Consider the following 24936-nt stretch of genomic DNA (forward strand, 5'->3'; position numbering starts at 1 on the left):
CTGGGCCGGACCACACTCGGCAGCCACCCGGCGTGTTCCGGGCCCTGTCAACAGGTTCCTCCCCAGCTTCCGCGGGGCGCGGCCCGGCCCGGCTGCCCCGCTCCGCTCCCGCCCCCCGCCCGACAGAGCGCCGCGGCTCCCGGCCGCACGCCCCCCCTTCGCCGCAGCAGGCTCTGCCGCCAGCTGGGCGGCGGTGTGGGGCGCCCCGGCCAGCAACGCCCTGCCGGGCGGCGGCCAGAGCTGCGGCGGGGCTGCCCCGGCGGGAGGCGCCTCTGCCGCTCCGGGGCGCGCGGGTTCCCCCAGCCGCTCCGGCCGCGGGCGGGCGCTGGCGTGAGGGGCCGCTCCCGGCACCGCCCGCCCGAGGGGGAGGCACTCGCCCGCCCAGGGGGAGCGGCGGCAGAAGTAACGCCCGCCCGGCGGCGGCGGCCCGGCGGCGCGCCCACCTCCGAGGGCTCTCGGGGCAGGGCCGGGCCCCATGGCGAGGAGGAGGAACGGCAGCAGCCGCGGCCGGGATTGGGAAGGGCCGGCGCCGCCCGCCCAGCCGGGGGGAGGAGGCGGCGGGGGGGGGAGGAGCGGCGGCGCGGGCCGCAGCGAGCTGGCGGGGATCGGCGCGGCTGCCCCTGAAGATGGCGGCGGCGGAGCCGGCCGCTGCGCTGGGCGGCGGGGGCTGCTCGCCGGCGGGCGGCGGCTCGGTGCCCGTCCTCTTCTGCTTCTCCGTCTTTGCGCGGCCCTCCAGCGTGCCCCACGGCGCCGGCTACGAGCTGCTGATCCAGAAGTTCCTCAGCCTCTACGGGGACCAGATAGACATGCACCGTAAGTTTGTGGTGCAGCTCTTCGCCGAGGAGTGGAGCCAGTACATAGACCTGCCGAAGGGCTTCCTGGTCAGCGAGCGCTGCAAGGTGCGCCTGGTGCCGCTGCAGATACAGGTGAGACCCGACGGCGGGTAGCGCTGGCCGCCACAGGTGTGTGTGGGGGCGGGCAGCCCCGTCCCGCCGCCGGCCGCGGCTGCCCGGCCTCCCCCGCAGCCCTGCGGGAGAAGCGGCGGCCGGAGGATCCCGCCGCGGGCAGCGCCCGGGGCAGCCCGCCCCCACGGACTCTTCTTCGGGGAAACTTTTGTTTGACTGATGCGGCTGGGCAGGTGCGCTCCGCGCCGCATGCGGGTGGTCACCGCTCGCGTGGCCCCGCCGGCGGGAAGACAGCCTGGTGCCCGAAACAACCAACGCTTCTCCCTTAAAGCAAGCGGCCGGTGGTACCCGGCCTTAGCCGCAGGTAATGCTGCTAGGTAGAAACTCAAAGGGTGCCCCTGAAGTGGGCTCTGCCAGAGCTGGGTCACACAGCTCGTAGGTCCCTAAGATTTCTATATCCCTTCTTGCCTCAAAAAGTGCTTTCCCATTTACACGTTCGTAACTCACAGGTTTTGTGGCCGTGAACCGGGAAACCAGACTGCCAGACAGATACAGTACGTGTGTTTCATACTAAGATATCTTTATGCACACTGGAGATTCGTGTCAGTCATGCTGTGATAGTTACGCTCAAAGCAAAATCACTTCTTCCTTTCTCCAGCAACAAATTCAATTTTTAAAAAGTACAAACAACTAACCAAAGAAAAAAACCCCAAAACACAACACGGTTACTGTTTTAATTCAGAACATTCTTCTTCACTTATAATTAAGAGGCTTTAGGGTTTTGAGCCAGCATTACTAATAAGTTGACAAAGTGATGTCCTAAAAACTGAAACATTGCTCATCTTCTCTTTATGTTTGCAGAAGCAACCTAATTCACACTCTTTGTAAACCCTGCTTAATCGTAGTGTCTTGAACCCATAAACTCTCAAGGTGGCCTTTCACTTAGAGCGTACCTCAAGGATGCTTTTGGAGACTTTTGTCCTTTCCTGAGCTCTGTGTGTGGAAAGAGTGGTTAAGAAGACCAAACCAGTTTAATAACTTGTTTTGTAATTTATTACACATTTCATCACTCATCGTACTCAGTTTAAAATCTTTCTCCTTTGTGCATTGCAAACAGAATGGATGGTTGCCCAGCCAGAGAATCTGGAAAGGACAGTCTCTCCAACTTGCAAAACGAGTTGGTATGGGTGTTAAGCAGAATTTGTGTAATCCGGGCGTGCAACAGTGGCACAGGTCAGAATTTTGTTTCTTATTTGTGTGTGCAGATCACTGTTTTGCAAAGACTCTTGCAGATGGCTTCTGCTCTGAAACTATAAATGCAGCCCAAGCATTGTAGCAGGACATATCTCAGTGTAAAAGGTCAGTGTTGAGACATGGAAGGATCCCAGGGTGCAGAGGCATTATGCAGCTTTAAGTGACTGCAGGGATTCAGGATGAACCAATATTTAATGCACTAATTGCCTAACCGATCAGCCGTTTTCATTAATACTGTTGCAATTCCGTGACAATAGCAAATCTTGATATTAAAAATATGGTACTTGTGTATTATTTTTGTTATCTCCTTGATTTGCTTCAGCAGCTGAGAATGAGTTAGAGACAGCACAACAGTGTCAGTCAGCTTGCCTTAAGCCACCGGCAGGTGCTCAGAGATCACTTGTTTGGGGAACATTTGGTCTGGTACAGGCACAGATGGGCTTTTAAAAACCTTTAGGATTTACTGATGGGAAGATTATACTTTCTTTCTGTATGTTGATTCATGCACTGCCATTATTGTGTGCCTTCCCTGCTTCCCCCCTCCCCCGTGTTTTATCTGCAGTTACATATGAAATAGGTTTGTCAACTCTGCGTGTGGCATAGTCAGTTGAAATACCATTTTGGACGTGTCTTTCAAGAGGGATGACCTTTGCTCACTGATGTGATTAAGATGTGTATTTGGAAAGACATGTTTAGTTTAAAATTAAGATTCAGATACTAGCATCCATATCCCTAGACAGTAATTTCAGTATTTTTTATGCGTGTGCTTTATAAAATATCTGTATGTGTTTCATTAGGTGTGTCATTTTAACCCATAGAGCAGTAGGTTCCGTGGTCTCTGGAACGAGATCCTTCTGTTTTGATTGCTGGGCAAACCTTTCGTGGAAGGATGACTTATGTTGCAATAGCTCAAGAAATGTCAGTGCCAAATGGTGTTTGACAGGGTTGTTTTCAATTTCCTGTACCTGCAGTTGAGGGGGGCAGTAACCTCACAGAGAAAGCACCATATGCTGCCCTTGGAAAGCCACTCCATGCAGCTCAGTTCAAGGCTCGATCTGTGCAGGGGCACTTGCTTTCTAGTTATATTTATGCCTTTGTACTGTGCTCATATACATACATTAGTTTGGTTTAGCTGTCCTGGTGCGAAACAGCCACTTGAACTTTTAATGGCCACCCAGGGTCAGGCAGGCTGGTGGGATGCAGTATAAACCCTGATGTTCAGCCTGGCTGCTGCTCTTGAAACTCCGCAGTCACAGGCTTGCAGTGAGGAGGGACTTTTCCTTTGGCCTCTCCTAACTGGTGAGAAGAGCATTTGCTTGCAACTTGAGGGACTGAGTGCTAGCAGAAGGGAGCCATCTGCTTTTTGTGGATTTTATGTGTTTTAAAAGTTTTAACAGAATATTATTTATTGTGGGGGTGGGGAAATGCAGAACCACTTTAACCTCTTCTAACTCTAATTGCAGTTAAATAGTGCTGTTAAAACTCTTGTGTTTTGCTGTAACTGTTGTAGCTGCCTTTGGAGGAGAGAAGCAGTAAGAAAAACCATTTTGGAGATACTAGAAGACATGACAGTTACGCTTATTACAGCTGTGTAATAGAGGAGTTCAGACAGCATTCGACTATGTGCCCGAGAGAGGCTATTTCACAGTCATTGTCATAACTTCAAGGTGACTTCTCTGCAGCAGTACTTGTGCTCTGCTTTTAAAAACTTGTAACCTGAAGATGCTAAAGCTGAAAGGGTAAATTTATTATTACTGAAATCATGGCATAAAGCACCTCTGCTTCAGGGTGTTTTTAAAAGACAGGTTGATGTCTCAAGCATATTGTTCTTGCAGAAAGCTGCTTGCAGAATGATACTTAATTGTTGCTGAGAGATAGGTGAATAAAGTAAACTATTTGTACACAGATTTTCAGTTATTTTACATGTATCCATATTGCTGCATTCAGATGCTTTGAAAATCGAAGTAACATTAACTCAGGAGCCTAAATCCATTTTCTGAAAATCAGGAAAAGGCAAAGCGTAGATTGTAGGATATGAGTCAGATGAGGGGAGTTGTTTACATTTTCCCCCAAAGGTGTAATTATAAATTCTGATACATTACAGTGTTTCTAAATAAATATTTAAAAACCAAAACAAAACCAAAAAAAAACAACCAGCACTGGGAACCCTAAAGAAGGAGAAAAAAGGACTGAAAATATTGAGAGAGTTTTTTTCAAATCCAGACTCCTTGTTTGTATATCTTTACGCTGTAGCAAGCATTTTGATTGTTTTGGATTTTGATGAAGAATTTTGTACTGTCTTAATTATATGACCGTCATGTACTTACCTAACTAAATCTGTCCTTTTAAAATGCTGAATTACATGTAAAAGGCTGCACTTTGGCTTAGCATAAAATAAATATTTATATTTCTAAACTGAGACACTTGTAACCTATTTTTCCCTTGAAATACAGGAGAAGAAAATAGGATAGCGAGCTGCTTTTCATTGTTGTGTTTTAAATGCCATCCTTGAAATACCAAAGCTGCGAGGTCCTCTGCTCTGCCCTTTTGGTGGGTAACCTCGGCAAGAGGGTTTGGGTGGCTAGTGATGTCACATGGGATTATTTCTCTGCTTCCTTGTTCATAACAAATAGGGGGGGGAAATTGTTTTTTGTGTGTGTAATGCTTTCCTGAACTTTGAATAGAGGACGTACAGGTAAAAAGCCAGTATATGTCAATATTTTTGTAAAGCTGATTCTGTAATTAGAGTACTTCATCACAGTCAGATTTTGTATGATTAATAATAATCAGCAGAGATGAAATAGATGTGAAAAAACACCTGTCCTTTCCCACCTAGCCCTTTTCTGGAGTAGGACTTAAAGCTGTCTGTGACTCTTGACAGCATACATTTAAATCCTGGTCTGGACAAGGTCCTAGGGATGACTTCTCTAGCTGGGGAAAAGAGCTGCATCAGATTACATGTCCATCTGATGTACCTATTCTGGTTGTGCTGTGGATAACTTCCAGCTGGAGGGAAGGAAGTCCTGGTTAATAACTGAGCGGGTGAGGCAAAACCAAATGGAGAAGCTTATATACTGCCTGGGGAAACTTCAGGTGATAGTTTTTTGGTTTGGTTTTTTTTGTTTGGTTTAAATTTAAGTTGTTTAATGATATCCTGGCTGAGTAGATATTCTGTTTGGGGTGGATTCGGACAGGTACCATGTGGCTGCAGTGGCTCACCATCCTTGCTCTGCCTGCATTTCCTTGGAGTGAAAGCGCACAGGTACTGGTGTGCTAGCCCAGGGTTTCATGTTTGACTGTAGGTTTACCCCCACCCCAGCTTACTGGTAGGGTACAACACTGGAACAGAGCAGACACATTTTTTTGCTGCCAAGGCATGTGTGACGTGGAGGTGTCCCATGTCTGTTATATGAGAGCAAGTGAGTAGTAGGATTTATGTGGCACAGTGAAGAACCAGTAAATGGAAACTCTTTTATATGTAGTAGTTACTTCTGTGAGTTTATTTATGGACTACGTCAGCTACTATATGAAATTTAATTTCAAACTGCTTTTAGCTGCACTCCATCTTTCCCACATCTGCTATTCCTAGTAATACTAGGAAGTGTTGATTTTTTGATCATGCCATCTATTTCTTCTGGTTCCTTCTTGTTCTGATATGCGTTGCATGGTTTGATTGAGACTGCATGTTAATCAGAAATAAATACTAAAATCAGTATAGGAAATATTTGTATTAGATTTTGTAAAAGCTTTTATTTAGCAAATACATAGTTGATGCAACTTTTTTTTTTTTAGAGTGCTGCTGTTGTTAAACTGAAGGCATAAATTAAATCATATTAAACCAACTTGATAGCAGAGGAAAGCAGATACAAGGCTGTTGTTCCAGTTACCTGTGATGTTTGACATAAACTCATGGGATTGTGGTTTCAGTGGAAGTCTGTAATGAGGATGCTTCCTAGCTAGAAAGACAGTCAGTTTTCTTCCATGCTTCACTATCAAATCAGAATAATATTCAGTTGGGCTCTGTAAGATCTGTTCTGAATCCACTGTTTGTAAATATTCTGCCATCCATGTCATTGCTGAAACTTAGGGCAAATACTGTTTTTGCGGAAGATGCCAAGCTGAGAGCAGCTGCTAGCATCTGAGAGAACAGAACTCAGGCTTTCCACGGCAAGTTGGAGAAACAAGATGAAATAAAATGCAGTGCAAAATGGAAGCAACAAAGCTAGAAATCATTTCTGTGCTAAGGTAGAAATAATCAAATATGCAAATAAAAGATGAGGGAGAGTTCAAGGGATGATTTTGAGGTTAAAATGCACCTCAGGAGTCTTAAGTATCATCAATTATGAAAAGAGCAAACAGTCTACTGGAAAGTACAAATTGAACAAGGTCTGCAAGGGCTGTGAATTGACCAATCTTCTCTGGGGGTGTGGTAGTGCCTAGAAGTATTAATAGCAGAGAAATACTACTGTTGTAGTAGTATGGGATGCCTCGCTGTAGACTGCAATTTGGAAAGCACCACAGAGAGGGCAGTGAAAATTATTTGAGTTGTAGGAGGAAGGACTGAAACTGTTAGCTATGTTTTAGAATAAGGGAGGGGAAGGACTAAAGGGAGACCAAATCTGAGTCTTGACGTGTGGTAGTAGGTTTGTGCATGGCTATACATATGAACACACAGCAATGCTGTTGTGTTTCAAATCCACCATGGACAGAACTGGAAGTAACACTTTTCAACAACAGCAAAGGACCTGTGGGTGAGAAAACACTGCAAAGTAAAGATAAGAGAGCTGTGGGATGAATCGTATAGGAGCTCTGTAAATTGTGTGTTGCTGATGGGTCACACCAGTTAGGTATCTGTGAAGAATATTTGTGTTTGGCTCATCCTTATGCAGAGGCAGACTGTGCAACTCTTGAAGGCCTTCCTGGTCCATTCATACTAGTTCCTCTGCTAAGGATGGTTGTGCCGTTCACTGCCTTGGTATAGGAAGGTGTATCCTAAGGCTGTAGACTAACTCCACGTAGGCCACTCTGCAGTCTGCAGTAGTTTGAAGTGATCTTAAAAAAATGAAGTGATGAAATGATTTCTAGAAGAAAATAATGGTCTTTTCTTGTCATGTAAATGCCAAGACAAATGACACGTTTTCTGAGTAGGAGGCACACTTATTGTCTATTCCAGTTACCCGATTTGGCTGCTGAGCGGTAGGAAAGTTAAATGTGGTGATTGACTGCTCTGATGATACTAAGTGCCAGAGTTAGTGGATCACAGTAGGTGCTCACTGTGATGTTGAATTGTACGTTAGTACTTCCAACTGACTGGCTTCTGCATTGTTCGAGCATGCAGGTAGATGGTGTTCAAGAATGAGGCAGTTACTTGATTTTAGTTTCAAGCATTCTTGGTCCCAGGCCTCATTTATACATGGTGTAGAATTGCAGAAGTGTTGTTTGGAAGAGATATCTAGTGGCTGCCTTCCCTAACTCCTATGCAAAGCCAATTCTTGATCAAATCAGCTGTTTCTTTGCCCAGTGCTGAAAGCCTCCAAGGATGGAGATCCCACCACCTGTGGTGATCTGTTTCAGTGCAGCTATACCTTCCTAGTGAAAAACATTTCCCTTATGCTTGCAGTGATGCTCATCTGTCTTCCTGTGGCATTAGTGGGTTGGTCCTGTGCTAAAAACATCTGCTTTATGGATGTATCTGCATTTGCCTTTGTAACTGGTTGTGCTAATAGTATTGTTGTTTCATCCACAAGGACAGGAAGAACTGTGGTTTACAAGCACACAAGCATTTACAAACGTAACACACAGGTAATTTTCACAACAATTTGAACAGGCCATTCTGTATGGTTGAGCGTGGCTGTTACTGTAGCTTTTTAGTCTTGGGAATTGAGATCAAAAGCGTTTCACTCAGGAGACGTGGTGAAAAATTTGGGACTAATATTTAAGGATTCCCAGTTCCCTTGTGGTGAGTTGACCTTGGCTGGCCACCAGCTACCTACCAAGCTGCTCCATTGCTCCACCTCCTCAACAGGACAGGGGGAGAAAATATGCCAAAAAGCTTATGGGTCAAGGTAAGGGCAGGGAGATCATTTACCAGTTACTCTCACAGGCAGAACAGACTTGACTTGGGGAAATTAATTTATTGTCAGTCAATAACAGAGTAGAATAATGAGAAATAAGAACAAATGTAAAAAACACGTTCCCCCCACCCCTTCCTTCTTCCCAGGCTCAGCTTCACTCCTGACTTTCCTACCTCCTGCATGGAAGTGGCACAGAAGGATGGGGAGTGGGGACTGCGGTCAGTTCATAACACTTCGTCTCTGCCCCAAATTCCTCCTCACACCCTTGTCCTGCTCCAGTGTGGGGTCCCTCCCATGGGAAATAGTCCTTCACAAACTTCTCAAATGTGGGTCCTTCCCACGGGCTGCAGTTCTTCATGAACTGCTCCAGCGTGGCTCCCTTCCATGGGGTGCAGCCCTTCAGTAACAGACTGCTGCAGTGTGGGTCCCTGCAGTGTCACGTGTCCTGCTAGCAAACCTGTTCCAGTGTGGGCTCCTCTCCATGGGGCCACAAGTCTTGCCAGGAGCCTGCTCCAATGGGGGCTCTCCACAGGGTCACAGCCTCCTTCAGGCACATCCACCTGCTCTGGTGTGCGGTTCTCCATGGGCTGCAGGTGGGTATCTGCTCCACCACAGACCTCCAAGGGCTGCAGGGGGATGGCCTGCCTCACCATGGTCTTTGCCATGAGCTGCAGGGGAATGCATGCTCTGGTGCCTGGAGCACCTTCTGCCTCCTTCTGCACTGACCTGGGTGTCTGCAGAGCTGTTGCTCTCACATATTCTCTCTCCCAGCTGCAGTTGCATGGTGGGTTTTTTTACCTTTTCTTACAATATGTTATCAGAGAGGCACCACCAGCATCGCTGATGAGCTCAGCTTTGGTCAGCAACAGATCTGTCTTGGAGCCAGCTGGCACTGGGCTCTGTCTGACATGGGGCAGCTTCTGTCATCTTCTCACAAAAGCCACCCCTGCAGCCTCCCCTCGCTACCAAAACCTTGCCACATAAACCAGATACATCTCTGTTCTTCCAAAATAGACTATTTTACAGATTTTGTAATTTTGTTTTGATTTAAAACATCACAACCTCAGTTTGCAGAAAATGAAGTGTATACAGGTAACGGCTACTTCCCAGAAACGGTTTATTCAATTTGATTTATCAGTCTGCTGAAAAGCTCCTGAATGAATGTAATTGCTCTTGAGTTGCCTTACAACTAAATGATAGTATGTAGCTGCTTTCTTTCCCTGTAGCCTCCAGCTGAAGCCTTATCCTTTGCTTTTGCAGGTCGTACAAGTAATTTCACACAAGTACAAAGCACTCTTTCAAAGCATGAGCAAATGCAATCATTGATTTCTTTTTTTCTTACCCTTCCCTTCTGCTCCGCTTGATAGACTGTACAAGGGGAAGTCTGGGAGATTATTGTTATCATTAAAACGTGTTCAGTTCAGTTTCTGGTCATAATACTGATAAGCTTCTTTGGTTTTGTTCTAGCCTTTGGACTTTCATCAGACTTCTGCTAAAAGATGTCACATACAAACTGTCCACACAATGAAACTATTGAAAATATGTGTACCTACAGCATTGAAAACAAGTGGAAGTCTTGACTTTTTTTTTTTTTTTTTTTTTTTTTTTTTTAAACTTTAATGTATCCTGATTTATTTTCAGTTCCAGGAGCTGTGGATTTAAAAATGAATTTGAGGAATGTAATTTTGCTGTTGGTACTTTTTTTTTTTTTTTCACACTACTTCAGGCAATACGCTTCTCCATCCTGCTTCAGGGTTCAGAAGTTTCCATATACATTTACATGGACTTGTGTCTCCCACTTAATAAAAATCTTGATTACCTATTGATGACTGTACTATACTGCTCAGTATTGGCCATTCATCCGAATTTAGAAACATACCAAAATCAGGCTTGAAAAACTTTAAAGAATTGACTTAAAGTGATATATAAATCTGTTACCTGGCAGAGGCATTGCAGACTTTCTCATTCTGCTGCTTTTCTGAAAGGGTTGTCACTGCCATGGAAAACATTATTTTGTTTTTCAGATGACTACTTTGGGCAACCTGACACCCTCAAGCACTGTGTTTTTCTGTTGTGATATGCAAGAGCGATTCCGGCCTGCCATCAAGTATTTTGGGGATATCATCAGCGTGGGCCAACGACTGGTATGGTTTTTGCTTTTTTTCTTGTTGTGACTTCTGATCACACATGTCAATTATTATTTCATACATAGCTAGTTTACTGGTTGTTCAGTTTCAGGCAATAATAGTGTCGCTATTGTTCTTCAGTAATGTCTTTTCTTGTACACTTTCTTCCATGCCCCCTTGCAGCTCCAAGGTGCGCGGCTCTTAGGAATTCCAGTTATTGTAACTGAACAGTATCCTAAAGGTCTTGGCAGCACTGTGCAAGAAATTGATTTAACAGGAGCTAAACTTGTGCTTCCCAAAACAAAGTTTTCGATGGTGTTGCCAGAAGTTGAAGCAGCATTAGCAGAGATCCCTGGAGTCCGCAGCGTTGTACTTTTTGGAGTAGAAGTATGTGCCTTGTCATTCTTACGCTGTTTTATGGTAATGTCTGTTGCATTAGTATTAATTACAGTATTGTGTAATTGCTTTGTGTAATTAAAAAAAAAGTCAATATATATTGCTTAGAGCTCAGATGTCATTACAGATTAAATTATTCTTGTGTTACTTGCCTTTGATATTATCTCATAATAAAAATTGAAATTAGCTATTTGTAAACTGCAGACTGTAGTTTTGAGCTTCATTGGCATTTAAACCCCACATTGAGTAATTTTAGGGGTAGAAAGGAACGTGTTTGCACCTTTATTAATTTGGCATTGTGCTATTCATGTTTTATAATAATGGTTTGTTAGTGGGGTTTTTGCCTTTTCATTTTCCCATGTAGACTCATGTTTGCATCCAGCAAACAGCATTGGAATTAATTGGCAGAGGTCTAGAAGTTCATATTGTAGCTGATGCCACCTCATCAAGAAGTATGATGGACAGGATGTTTGCTCTTGAGGTACGTGTCCTAGTCAAGGCTTTCTCCATCTTGGGTCCCTGCTTACTGTAAGGTAACAAGGAATTTCTAAGGACAATAAGCAGTGAACAGATGTAGACGTGAAAAGAAGTTAATGCTCTGATTCTCAGAGTACCTTCAGGGTGGAGAAGGATTACTGTCCTGTTTTGGCTCCCTGAGTTATGATTTAATATGTGGAACCCAGTTTGGGATGCTTGGATTTTAAAAATGATTGTTTTGTGCAGTCTAGGTTACTCTCTATAACCATTAGCATTTTAGGATATTTTCTTGTGGAGTGTTACCTGTACAGCAGAGTTAAAGTTCTACAGACCTTTTGGTTCTGTTGTTCCAAACAGTATTTGTTCTGCTGTTGAAATTCCTTGAAATGCAATGTAAAATAGTAAGTGATCCGGTTCAGATCTCCTTCTTGTATGACTCTCCCTCCCTCTGCTCTTCCTCATCAGTGCAAATTAAAACTTAATCTCAAGACTCTGTGATTATAGTAAAGACTTCCCCCCACCCCTTTCTTAGGAGCTTAGTCTAACTAAATGTTGAGAAAGTGGAGATAAATGTAACAAGAAGATTTAAAAGCACAACTATGTGGTAGCAAATTCATGCAAACAGTTTTTTTGATAGTGTACTTTAACTTACCTACAGGCATCACTGCTGGAAATAAAAAACTGATACGTATGTTAAGTACTGCAATTTTTGCCTCAGGCCCTAACAGCTATTTGGAAATTGAAATTTCTTCTGTTTCTCCTGAATAAGAGAATTAAAGGCTAAAGGGAAATCACCAGCATATAGCATTTGATGAAACCCATGACTTTGATTAAATGGAAGCTTAATGTCATCCGTCACGTAAAGCAAAGTGACGCACACAGAGTGCGGGAATGACTGAGATCAGGGACTTCCCAGGTCAATGTGGTGTTACAGCAGTAGTAGACAAAACAAGTATGGAAGAGCTGAAACGTGTTTGCCTTATTGTATAACTCTTTGTGTGTCTGATTATCACTTACACTGTGTCTGCAGGTGTGGAAGGTGGTTCAGTGTAAGAGAGGTTAAAGCAGTGACTAGCTAGGTTTGTTTTTATTTCTGATCAAAAAGGTATCAATCATCTTAAAAGTGTGTTTGGTTGCAAAAGCGGTAATCCAGGAAAACTGGTCCGTTTTAGGTAACTTTTAAGCGTGCCTCTGCAATGTTTTCTCACTGAGCACAAAGAAAACATTTTGCTGTGTTCCCTTAAGTAGCTATCATTAAAATATGATTCAGGGAACATTTATTGGCTTCCTGTGATGAGCTAGCCAGTTATATGGCAGTAACTCCTCCTTCTCTGTGATTGTGCATGCCAACATTGTCTCCTTTTTGCACTGTAGAGCCCCTTTTAAAAATGCTACTGAGGACTGTGGGTTAGAGCAGGCAAGAGGTTGGAGACCAAGAGAAACGGACACATGTACTGGGCATGTCGGTAATCAGGATTGACCATGGTGATATGGTTCTTGGGGAAGTCAGTAAAATATCAAAGCACTGGGAAATCCTGCTTTAGTCTCACTGTACAGCTGATGGTTTCTAGGAGAGTCTGACATTGTCTCTTGTGCAAATTTGCTCCACAGCTTGTGAGTTGTGGTGAGGGTTGTTGATCTGGGATCCCTGGATCCTTCTCCTTACCTTTCTGGGAGGTATAACATTTACCTTTTCCCAGTATCACAGCCGCCCTCTGTTCACAATGGCCTTTCAAGGATGATGAAGAGCGACCTTGCAGTGGTAACGATCAGCTTCTTCAGTAACCTCAAATAAATCCCATCTGGTCCCACCCACCCCTTCAGTTCTCCCCATTTCCCCTCACACAGCATGTGTTTTGATGGTGCTGGTGATGAACGTGCAAATTTCTGAACAGGTGTCCTAGAAAGTACAGTTTGAATTAATTGATAGCCAAAGCTTTCATGTCTGCCTGGATGACCCTAAAGAGTTGTCTCTGCTTCTGTTGTGTGCTTAAAAGTGACAGAAGGCAAAACCTTGCAATCAAAAAGAACCCTAGAGTCCAAAACCCCCTCAACATTTCCATGGATGAAATAATTCAGCCTAACTGGCCGAGGCTGTGACTGGTCTTCATCTCTGCCCTATCTGATGAAGAGGCCTTGCGTCACTGTTTGGTCTCGGATTGAGCCAGTTTAGTCTGTTCCTGCTGGATTTCTTTTCTGTTCTACTTGTTCCTGGGGTGTGGATGCACCACGTGCTTGCTGCTTCCCTTTGTCTGTTCAAAGAAAACTTTTCCTTTCCTTGAAAATCAGCCAGTATGCTTAGCACGTGCATCTCTCCTCTCCCACTAATCTCAAAATTATATCAATTATATGTAGTCCCAGAAGTAGAGTATAAGGCGGTGCAAGCTTCTTTGACATGTTACGGTATGTTGTGCTTCTGAACAGAAGACATTCTCTTCGTCAATCAACATTTCTCATATGACAAGGTTCTTCAAGAGTCTGTTTTTTCTCTCATCCATACTAGTTAAAAGCAAAAACTTTGTATTTTTGGAGAAGTACATCTTGAAAACATTGTCATAGTATTCTGATTTTCCTGTTTTTCTCTTTTATATGTGTATGTGGTTTAAACAAATGTGTCGCTGTACAGAGTAGGAGAGCAGTCAGCTTTATTTCAGCTTAAGAATATCGCAAGGCTTGCTGCCAGTAGCAAGCGGGAAGCACTGGCTTGAGTAAATCTAGCGTAGTTAATTATTATATAGATTGTAGTTACATATACTGTACTGGTCCCCTAAAATTAATAACTTTTCCCCAGTCAACTGCTTTGTAATTGCACAACTAGGCAGCAGTGATCTATGTCTGCCCTAGAAATCCGGATCTCCTCTACAATTGAAACCTGTCTGAAGTTGTATGTATCTGGTTTTTCTGCCTTTTGCCCTCCTTTGGCTCATTCAGAACCACCTTAGATTTAGTGGAACCACGCAGCTGATGAGGATGATGGAGGGGAAAGCTGGATCCATGAAGAGTTTTACTGCCAAAGCATACGGTTGATTGCTGGAAAGCTGATGCGGGGCAGGGAGTTGTCAGCCTTTACTTAAAAATAACTTGCTACATAGGAACAACCATAATTTTAAAAGTCAAAAAACTTTATGCAGTATGTCCTGTGGTTTGAGCTACGTGAAACATTGCTCTGTTTAGTTGCACGCTTGTGAGATCGAGCAGATGTCTTTCAGTTTTGCTTTCTATGCAGTGATGCTTTTTATTCTGTAGCCTGTGAGAAGTAACTTGGGAGTTACTGAGGCTGTAATGAAATGTCTGTTTAAGGGAGCTGCTGTTGTGCCAGTATGATTTATAAGGTCTGTGGAAGAGGTATTTGTTCTGTCTCCTCAGATTAGTACTAGTGCTCTGTGTAGTCCAAAGACCGAAGTACTAGTACATAACAAGCCCTGAAAGAGCAATTGTTACAATTAAGTTTCTTGCTTAATGCCTTTAACTTGGATCTTGATATTTTCTTTTTCCCCAGGCCTTTCAAACATGCATGAAGTGAAGAAAGCTATGCTTTGGACAATGCAAGGGGAATGGGTTTTTAATATAGGAGTGGGTAGGTCTTCTGCATATTAAATCTGACATGGGGAAAGAATCCAGTCCAAGTAGGAAGCCTTTATTTGTAATCCAGGGCAGCCTTTTTCCTCAGTGAAGTCTAAAACCAGTCACTTTACATCCTAGCTTTGTAAATAGTACCACTAAGAAATACTGGAATGGAATTGGCAATACTTTTGTTAATAGGTGTTTTTAAAAATACCATTAATCTTTTTTTACAAAATGTATACTCATTGGCATTTGCAAGTATCTCACATTATTCTCTCTCCTCTCTTTTCTCTTTCAGCGTCTTGCTCGTACTGGAATTATAGTTACTACTAGTGAAGCTATATTGCTGCAGCTGGTAGCTGATAAAGAACATCCAAAATTCAAAGAAATCCAAAATCTCATTAAGGCGAGTGCCCCAGAGTCAGGGCTCCTTTCCAAAGTTTAAACAGGATGTGGAGGAAGTGGATCTCATTGTCATCTTTATGGAGGAATGAAAGCTGTAAACGCACATGTACACCTTCTTTGGTAGAAGTGTAAAATTAAAAATTGACATACTTGTGCTTACCTTAGCAAAATTGTCTGATTATACATCTGGGTGCCAGTATGTTCTGTTTAGTTAAAGCTGTCAGAGGCTTTGGGTACCATAGGACCCCTTTGTTGACAAATTTCCTTATTTATATTAAAAAAATAAAATTAACAGAGGTGCCTGCTAGTGTATACTTACACACTGATTGTAACAGCTCCAAAAAGTGCATATTTCTGTGACACCTCTTGATTGTGCACTTCATTGTAAACATATTCTGTGACATACTATTTTACTTTTGTATTAATAGAAAATAATTATGTATTGGATAAATGTGATGTGAAACACTGTAATGTTTATGTAAGTTAAGTATTTAATAGGGCATAAGTTAAACCCAATTAAGATACATGGACTACATGTGCGCTTTTGTCCCCTCGGATAAAATTTAGGCACTTTGCTTCATAGAAAAGATGCATAGATCAAGCAGCAGCTGATGTTTGATTGCTTTAGGTAGTGAAGCCTGCATCACAACTTTTGATGATTCTGAAAAGGATTGCCCAACCCTCTGCTTCACTTAGGTGTACGCAAAGAGAAAACTGTCATTTAATGAATTCTTTGTGAACAACTGGTGCAAAGTCCTCCAGAACTAGAAGATTACCAAAACTTTAAATACATTTATAATGCTAAGAATGTTAAAGAACAAAAGCTTTTCAGCTTCAAGTACTGAATCTACTACTATATTTTGATTTATTGATTGATTTTTTTATCCCATTTTAGACTAATAATTCCATCTGATTTACTCATTTGGCCAAGTGAGTGCCGAAAGAAACCTCAGCTTCTCTAGGTTTGTGTGCTTTTTTTGTGGGCTGCAGTTGGGTGGAGTTTGAATAGAGTCTGGCCTAAAAGCATTCTACAGAAAAGTAGCATCTTTAACTTAATGATATATATTTTTTTTCTATCTAGAACCAATCTTTTAACACGATTGTTCATAAAGACACTTCCTTCATGTTCCAGTGGTTTAAACAATGTTGTATAAAGTTTACAGTGTGACTGACATTTATTTTTTTAAAAGAGTACTAGAAAATGTCATACTGAGCACTGATCTTTTTGGTAGAAAATCAATTACAGTACATGTGTTGTTTTAAATTGCTTATTTTCCCCACAAGATGGCTCTAAAAGAATTGTTTCATAGAGTTATAGCCTTTATATGTTCAAAACAAATAAAATGTTAACGTTTGCTGTCTCTCTTATGCTTGTGGTATTTGTTGAAGAGCAAATCCTGAAAGCTGTGTTTGCCACGAACCTTACTCTGTTTTATGCAGCTGTGGAATTTCTATAGATGTCGTGGGAATTTTGTGTAAAGATTAAGGGTGAATAATGTCTAATAATTCTTGTCTTCTGTGTCTAGTTACAGCATTATTTAGTGCTCCAAAATATGAGGAATGAAGGTTACACTTCTTGTTGGAGGCAGGGATGCGAGTTGAGCTGAAGAACTGTGGTCCTATATGCTGACCTACTTCTTACCTCCTTTTCTGTTCTATTAATCATGTTGCCTAGCAGTATAAAGTCCATTTATATAGATCAACAGCTAGGCACAAAAATGGTATAAATTTCTTATGAAATAATGGTTTTATTGCTTTCTTACCTTTATGTGTTGATGGTACCTAGAGGTTGTTATTGAAAGAAAATTGGTAACAGTTTTTTGACACACATTTATTTTTGGAACAACATCAGTTACCTCAATAACAAGTACATGGGTTTTTAAGAGAGAATTGTATTTTTAATTAAAAATTTACCATTTTTATAGAAGCATAAGTTGGAGGACAGATGTCACTGGTTCCTTTGCACATAGTCCTTTCCTAAGGTTTCTGCCACAAGGGGAATCATTTGCTAGCCAAATGGCCCTAGAGAAGAATCTGTACAATAAGTTTATATTCTCTCTCATGGTTTTGGGGGTTTTTTTGTTTGTTTGTTGGGTGGTGTTTTTTTTTTTTTTATTTGCATAGCCTTCTGTGTATTTTCCTCAGTTTTTTTTTTCTATAAGCTTAAAAAACAAGAAGGCAGAAATACTCAGTGTTATGCTATAAAACTGAGCTCTTAGACTTCAGTCATACTGCCCCTAAATTCAGATATTTCTCCTTCATTAGATGATACATTAGTCAGCATCACGTGGATCACTCAGATGAGATTCTAAGTGTGTTTATTTAAAAAGAATAGAAAAATTATTGCCATGCTTCTCTTATGTAATGTAAGTTTATTCACAGCAGAGAATTTCTGTTACTACTTCATACTGTAACTCGTCTGTATTTTCTGTTCTCTGACAAGTGGCTGTTCCCATGCAGTAGAACAGCAGAAAAAAGCTATGTGAGAAGAGGTCTGCGGTCTCTTGCATTATCTAGTGTAAGTACTGTTTTGCCCCGCAAGGGTATGAAATGATATAATGAAGTAACACAGAGAATTGCTTAAGAGTACACTGAAGTGATTGTGCAGAAGCCTACCTCATCACTGTCTGAGTGCCAAGCTGTCCTTCCAAGGCTTCACCACAGCTGTGGCTGAGCGACAGGATTGCTACCTGCTGTAGGTAGCTTCAGTGTGATTTCTCTTTCCTTGGGAAGCAGAAAGACAGTCCTTAATGGAGAAGGCTGGTTTATTTTCCTTGGCAAGTGTTGTGTTTCTGTGCAGAGTTGCTGAAGTTGTTAGCCTCATGTTTGTCATCATTTTCTCTGCTAAACCCTTACAAAGATGAGTTCTGGGACAGTTAATTTTTTAGTTTAAAATATGATCCTGCCTATTCACAGAACCGTGAACTTTTTATTATTTTTCCACCTGTACGGTAATTTTGTATGAAGTAAAGAAAGTAAAGTCTCCAGTACCCTTTGTGAAACCTGAAAATGGGGAATGAAGGAAAAAAATCAGCTGTTGCTAGCTGTTTTCTGTTATGGTCATCACCAAAGGCAGGAGAGATGTTGCTGTGGGACTGCTCCACCTTTATTTCTGCACTTGCCTGATGGTAGTTCTCAGGTAAATCAATCACACTGCTTACTGAGTGTGTTTCCTATTAGACATCGGGGTGGTACCCTCTCCCTCCTGCGCATGCACACACTACCCCACCACCACCCTTTATAACACTACCTAAACAATGACATTAATCTTTCAGGAGAGAAGAATTAAGATCAATCTTCTCTTTTTAACATGAACACTCTCAGGTTTTTTCTTTTAGAAGCCTTGTAAATACTAGTTTTGGTCAAGATTTTTGTTGAACTGAAACGACTGCTACAGATTTTTTCTTTTGTGTCAAGAGATGAACATTCAATGCTTTGCTGCTTTAAAAACTTTGTTTCAATTAAACATGAAGTAATAGCTGGAGCTGTGGAGCCCTGAAGAAAGGCAAATGATACTAAGGAGGATAAAGGCTTTTACTTTCACAAGCAGTGATGCCAACTAGTACTGTTATGTAGTTCACTTGTTACTCTTCAGAGTATTTTCTACCATATTAAGTGCTATGACAGTGACAGAACATGTCAGTGGTTTGTAGAATATATATATTATTTTCCCCTCTGGTTAAATTAGAGGTAAACTACACTAGATGGGTGGAACAGATGTCCTTCAGATAGATTTAGAACAGCTGCTCCCCAAATGGGCTATGGCAAGAAGTCCTTGAAAAAAAAGTTCTGGTTTGACTGTCCAGTGCTGGTTTCTTCTTAATCTCTGCAATAGGAATACTTTCCTGAAGCTGCTGTTAGACTTTTCTGTAATGTCAAGAAATACTTCTAGTACCGCAGAGGTTACGATTGATAGTATGCTGCTGTTTCTGTTAGGACAGGGGAAAAAAAATAAATTTATTTTTATATACAATTATATATAAAAAGATAAAAACCCAGACCCCACACTATTACTCATTTGATTTACCTAACTTAGTTTTTCATATTAGATAAAGAAATATTTGCAAAGGACTGCTGTGAATAGAAGGAATTTATTAAGCATTAGCGTGATTAGGTCAGCTTAATAGACTTACTAAAACCGCCAGGACTGGCAGCTCTCCTGCCACTGACAGCATTAGGCTTTGCTTTAATGAAACCCTTTTATCTACTCAAGAGAGAAGATTGAGCAAACAAATGGAGAGAGCAGTTAATAGAGAATAGATGGTGAAGTGTGAAGGCAAAATGGGAAAGAAAACTTGTTTTCTAATTATTACTGATTATTTCCGCCCCCCCCCCCCCCCCCCCCCCCCCCCCCCCCCCCCCCCTCCCCTGCCATGGGGATGTTAAGAAGCTGGAACACTTACTAACATGGAATGACAATCCTTAAGTTTGCAAAAACTGAGTAGGTCACAACAGTCCTTGCCTCTTGTCTCGCTATTTTCATTACCTTGTAACTGTCCAAAAAGCAGACTTTGCTAAGCTTTTTGGCTCTGAGTATCACAAAAATTGTCAACTAGAATGGTAAATATTCAGCTGTTGAAATAAAAAATACGGGGAAGGTGTTGGAGCAGGGGCTGAAGATGACCATATACTCAGCACTGACATCCCCGAGGCAGGTATGAACTGTTACCTGCACTGTGGTTTCAAGAGCAGGAATATGTCCAACTGAGGCTTGGAGAAACTAAAAGCTTGCTGAAAACTAAGATAGTTCATTGTAACTAGGATGATTTTACCTACCTAGGACATGGATTTTTACAGCTAAAAGATCTTTTTGTACACCTGAAATGACGCAAGTCAGAACTAAAATGGTGTCACTCATCTTGCACCGTAGGGAGGAGGCTGGACTATTAGACTGAGCCAAAATCCATTAGAGGCAGCCTTTCGCTGTGCTGCCACAGGGAAGCAGATGTTTGCAATTAATCCAAATGAGAATATTTGAACTGTTTTTTCAGAAGGATTTGCCTGTTCAAGTTCACAAAGCTCTTGGTAAAACTTTAGTTCAGCTGAGCTCTTGAATGGATTTTACAATATCTTTCAGGTGTCTGGAAAAGCAGATGTTTAGTTACCACGTTGTTTCCATATTTCATAGGAGCTTATTAAAATTAATGTAATAATGCCATTATTTTGAAGTTCCAATATGTACCTGCTTGTGTTACTGGTGTACCAATAAAACACATTAGACAGTCTGGTGTTCAGATTTTGATCCAGAATTTAAAGATTTCATTGGGTATCTTAGTAATTTCAATGGGATTTGAATTTAGGTGTTATGGACAGGGAAGACACCATGCAGATTTCCTCCTAAGTCATAAAGCAGGAAACATTGCTGATGGGAAGAACCAAGGAATAAGCCATCTTAACTGTTCACTGGAGTATTTGACTGACTCATGGCATCAGAGTTTCCCCTTTATGTCTCCGGCTAACTTAAAAAAGACAAACTGAGAGTCCTTTCAGACATCTTTGTGTGTGTGTATATATGTACAGTGGCATTGTTTAGTTTTGGTATATGTGTACTGAGGCAATGAAAATCTTTGAGTGTTTGTCATATTGAGTAACCCTGCTGGGTTTTCCCAGTCAAAATTCTTTTATCCAAGGAATCAAAGTATTACCATAGTATCTGCTAGCAAGTTTAAGGACCTTACAAGAAAAAGACAATCTAAAATTGGGTGAAAAATGCCATACAGGAAAATGTTAATCACTAAAACATGATAAATATAAACTTACGCTCTTGGTGCCTACTGGCTGAAGGACCCATCATTTGCAAATCTTATGCCGTAAATACCATAAAGTATCTGCACGGTTCTGTTAGTGTTTAGTAGAAATGTTTGGGCTCATAAGTATGATTAAAATGAGCAGTTTCACTAAAATTATGAAAATCACCAGGAACAACACTTTACAGGAGATGTATTGCTCATAATCTAGTAAAACCATGCTAACCAGGTAGACTAGACTATTATGTTGCTTTATGAAGTTACCTTACACAAAATAGAACCCATTGTAAAGATTTTAACTTGTATTTCTGCATCTTCTAGTGCAAGGATTAGGATGTTAAAAATTCCAATGGGATTAATATATTAAAATATATTAAAATAAAACTTCCAAGGTAAGTAAATAGCTGAACAGGTAAAATCTTGCTCCTGTGTACTATGTGGGCATTTTACTGTTCCAATCAATAGACCAGGCTGTTGGTCTTTGTGTTTGATTGAAAATGAACAGGTTGCTGAGCTCTGGTGTAGCAGCACAGAGCTGAAGCCCAGGACAGCTTTCTGCACTCTGCTGGGGCTGGTGCAGCCAGCCTCTGATGGTGCTGCTAATTCCTGTGGTTTCTCTGGCAAGCTCTGACACACTCATTAACACTGAATAATGACAAGGTGGGTTCTGAGCAGCCTGCCACAAATGGTTATTACATGGAATAAGTTATTTCGTACAAATAAAAGGAAATGTATTGTGCCATGTCATGGAGCTCACAGGTAGTGTCTGCTATCACTAAACTAAGTGGGGTATACTTGCTCCCCCACTCTGCCTTTGATAATCCCTCTTCCTCTCCCAGAGTAAGAAATAGAAGATTTTTGCTTAAAGCCTGTCAGGAGAGGAAGAAGAATCTGATTTAATCTGCAACATGTCTAGATTCAGGGCATGAATCCATTACATTGCTGTTACCATTGAATAGTTAATATCATAACCCTGCTCCAGTACAGTAACCTACTCGATGGTGTCCGTGGGTGGCTGTGACAGGAGGTGACAAGACACATCAGTGCCAGAACCATCCAAAGGCTCAGAGCAGGCTTTGCCAGCTCCAGGAGACAGGCCTTTGCAATGCACAGTATCAGTCACTCTAGGGAAACGTTGCAAGAAAGCCTGTAAGAGCAAAACAGCAGTTTTCCTCTTAGCAAGCAGTAGTTGAATGCTTAAATGCATATCTCTCTATTGGAGCAACGTTAAAGGGAAGAAAGGCTAAGGTCTGCTAAGGAACCCCTCTTCCCTCCTCAGTGATGAACAACTCCTCCCACAATTGTGCGGAGGTTGAGCAAAAGGCTGAAACTGGAAAGCTAAAAAGAGCAGTTTTACTGTTTCAGACAGTTATTTTAATGAGTACCCAAGAGGATACTCAAGCAATTTGCAGGTGGGGTTGAGACCAACAGTGCATGACGGTTCAGTGTTCACAGTAGAGAAATACTCAAGATTTACCAAACTCCAGTCTGTAAAATGAGATTAGACAATTTTCCTGAAAAGCCATGATTTGCAAGGGTCACTGTGTTCTATTAAATGCTTGTATTTAATCATATACTCATGAAAAACGGTTTTTCTTATAAATGGTGTCATCATTTCTTTCAGAATGGCATATTTCAGTATATTTTTAGATTTCTGAATATTAAAAATAATGTTCCTATTATCATTAATTTAAATCGACTAGATAACATATGGCAGATTTACATGGCGAATTTTCTGGTGAGGATAGGTAATGTGGTCTCCTTTATAGAATTGTATTTTAACATTAGAAAACCTCTGTATTTCATGCTTTGCATATGGTGAAAAGAGTGACAGTAGCTATGTCCCACATCTTTCATTAACATTTCCCAGTGGAAAACTGACTAACACTAGCTGAAGTGCTGTGCTGAAGTAATTTCCTTTGTGAAAAACCTGTTCTAAGCATGCAAAGAGTGATGACAGAAAATATTTCTTGTAATGACTTGATGGTAGAAGCAGTTTAGGGTTTGTAACAAAAACCAACATCCTTCAGGGATATGCATTGTAGCAATGAAGGTACAATAATTTGAAGGTGGTTTGAATTCATCTTTGAAGGTGACTGTTTGTTCTCCAAGCTAGGTTAGATCAAGTAGATCATGTATATTTCCATTGCTCATCATCAGTAATTTCCATTATTCAGGAAATAATTTCTGCATTGCTGGTAGCTGGTGCTCCAACTAGAATTTAGATCACGTCTTTTAACATCACCAGTCTTGAACTGAAGCTTCAAGCTCTTTCAACATGCACATTCAGTACACTTTTACACTGGCCTGCAGACAGCAGTCACGCAAGTCAGCTGTGATCTGAGGCAGGCAGACCGCCCAGTCCCTGGTGCCTCAGTCCGGGCTCGCACGGGCTGTTGCAGTGTTATGTGCTGTGCTTGCTGATGGCAAGTCCGCAGCGGCACTGCACAGCTGAGCTCCTGGTCTTGCTGCTGGTGCAGAAGCGTGTCTGCAACAGATGCCCTGTACCGTGGACCAAGGTAAGACATCTGAGCGGCTTCTGGAATGACACAGCTCATCTCTGGGAAGACAGAAGAGACAGCAATCAAGCCTCTCTGCCTATAGAAAAAGATGCTTAGGGGCTGAATTTGTGCCTCCTGCTGTTCTAAAAGTTCTCTTGTCTGTTCTCAGAAGCTAATATACAGGAAACGCATTGCTTATGCCTTGACATTATACATTTGAAAAATCATGTTCAGTTCCCGGGATCTGTTGGCAAAATGGAATTTGGGGGGTCAAATGGGACACAGCACCAGATTTTTTTGTAACATACTACTTTAAGATGCTCCTTCAAAACTTTTGTATATACAGAAGAGGAAATTGTTGTCATTTCTGGTCACATGGAACAACTATACACAGTGGAAATTGTTGTAGCCAAAACTTAAAAGGTATATATCATCATATATATGGTAAGAATTTCTGGTATTATCTACTTACTCATTTCACATTTTAAACCTTAAACATACTTTTGTCATTGAGTGTCAGAAATCCAGGATATACAAATATGCAACAAACAGAGCAGAGCAGGGGCAACGCAGGATTCAAAGCCAAGCACCAGTGATGTCTTACAGCCGTTGGCAGTATAATACGCTACTTACTTACTTGACTAATTTGTCCACAGAAAGGAATTGGTGTGAAATGAGGAAAAAGTATGAAGTAAAGGTGACTTACACTGATATTCACACAAAATAAAGGTTCTTAATGAAACCCCGCTGTAACACTGTTGGTGCCTGACACAACTCCCTGCCCTCATAAATACTTCTATGAATATGACTTCTCTTTTCTTTACGTGTGCAAGTCTATTACTTGTGTGTGTGCTCAAGTAAATGTTTTTTTTTATAATCTTTGCCCTTTCACAAGTGCACATCTGTATTATTAAAGTAGATTTCTTTTCATGTCAGCTTTTATTCCGCAAGTAAAAGACAACTAAGTTGTCTTGCTGCTGGCCACTTATCTCCTATTGCAACTGCTGGACATAGCTAGGCTGATAATTACTTTCTTTGCAGATTATGTTCTGAAATCCAGATTATGATCCCAGTCTTTTTAGGTTAACAATCTGATAAACCCATGAGTAATCCCATTGATTACAAAGTGATTAACAGTTTCATGGGGTGCAATAGTTTCACCATATGTCCATAAAGCAAGCTAAAATACTCTCTATTCCTGCTGACCGCTGTTTCCGCAGGTTATAGTAAATTACATATGGCTTTTTCCTTTTTTCCTAGGGAGAGTAATCTTTACATGCCTGAATAATGTGTGGTATAAACAGAAATAAGCACATTCTTGTTTAAGGGTGCATAATAATTAATGTTTAGTAATTATTATTAATACCAAGAGCATTTTTTCTGAAAATGATAGTTGCATTCCTTTCATTGTTACATGCAGCCTTGCAAAGACTTGACTATACTTTCAGTCTTTTCCAATACCTGATGGAGTAAACTCTTCTTTACTG

At 41.6% G+C, this 24936-nt stretch overlaps 1 protein-coding gene across 1 annotated transcript; it reads left to right on the forward strand.

The window, feature by feature from the left end:
- The first annotated feature begins 594 nt into the window (after positions 1 to 594).
- On the forward strand, positions 595 to 16562 carry ISOC1 (isochorismatase domain containing 1). The gene is made up of 5 exons (XM_040580259.1): positions 595 to 926; positions 10258 to 10377; positions 10543 to 10746; positions 11120 to 11236; positions 15095 to 16562. The coding sequence occupies exons 1-5, from the start codon at positions 627 to 629 to the stop codon at positions 15239 to 15241; spliced, it is 888 nt and encodes a 295-aa protein (XP_040436193.1). The 5' UTR covers positions 595 to 626; the 3' UTR covers positions 15242 to 16562.
- The last annotated feature ends 8374 nt before the right edge of the window (positions 16563 to 24936 follow it).

The sequence above is a fragment of the Falco naumanni genome, chromosome Z (assembly GCF_017639655.2).
Source record: "Falco naumanni isolate bFalNau1 chromosome Z, bFalNau1.pat, whole genome shotgun sequence".
Classification (NCBI taxonomy): domain Eukaryota; kingdom Metazoa; phylum Chordata; class Aves; order Falconiformes; family Falconidae; genus Falco; species Falco naumanni.

Excerpts from the sequence above, each read along its gene's own strand:
- ISOC1 (XM_040580259.1), top strand. The coding sequence starts at position 627 with ATGGCGGCGGCGGAGCCGGCCGCTGCGCTGGGCGGCGGGGGCTGCTCG. Across the intron at positions 927-10,257 it reads TGGTGCCGCTGCAGATACAG|ATGACTACTTTGGGCAACCT; the intron begins GTGAGACCCGAC and ends TTTGTTTTTCAG. Across the intron at positions 10,378-10,542 it reads TCAGCGTGGGCCAACGACTG|CTCCAAGGTGCGCGGCTCTT; the intron begins GTATGGTTTTTG and ends GCCCCCTTGCAG.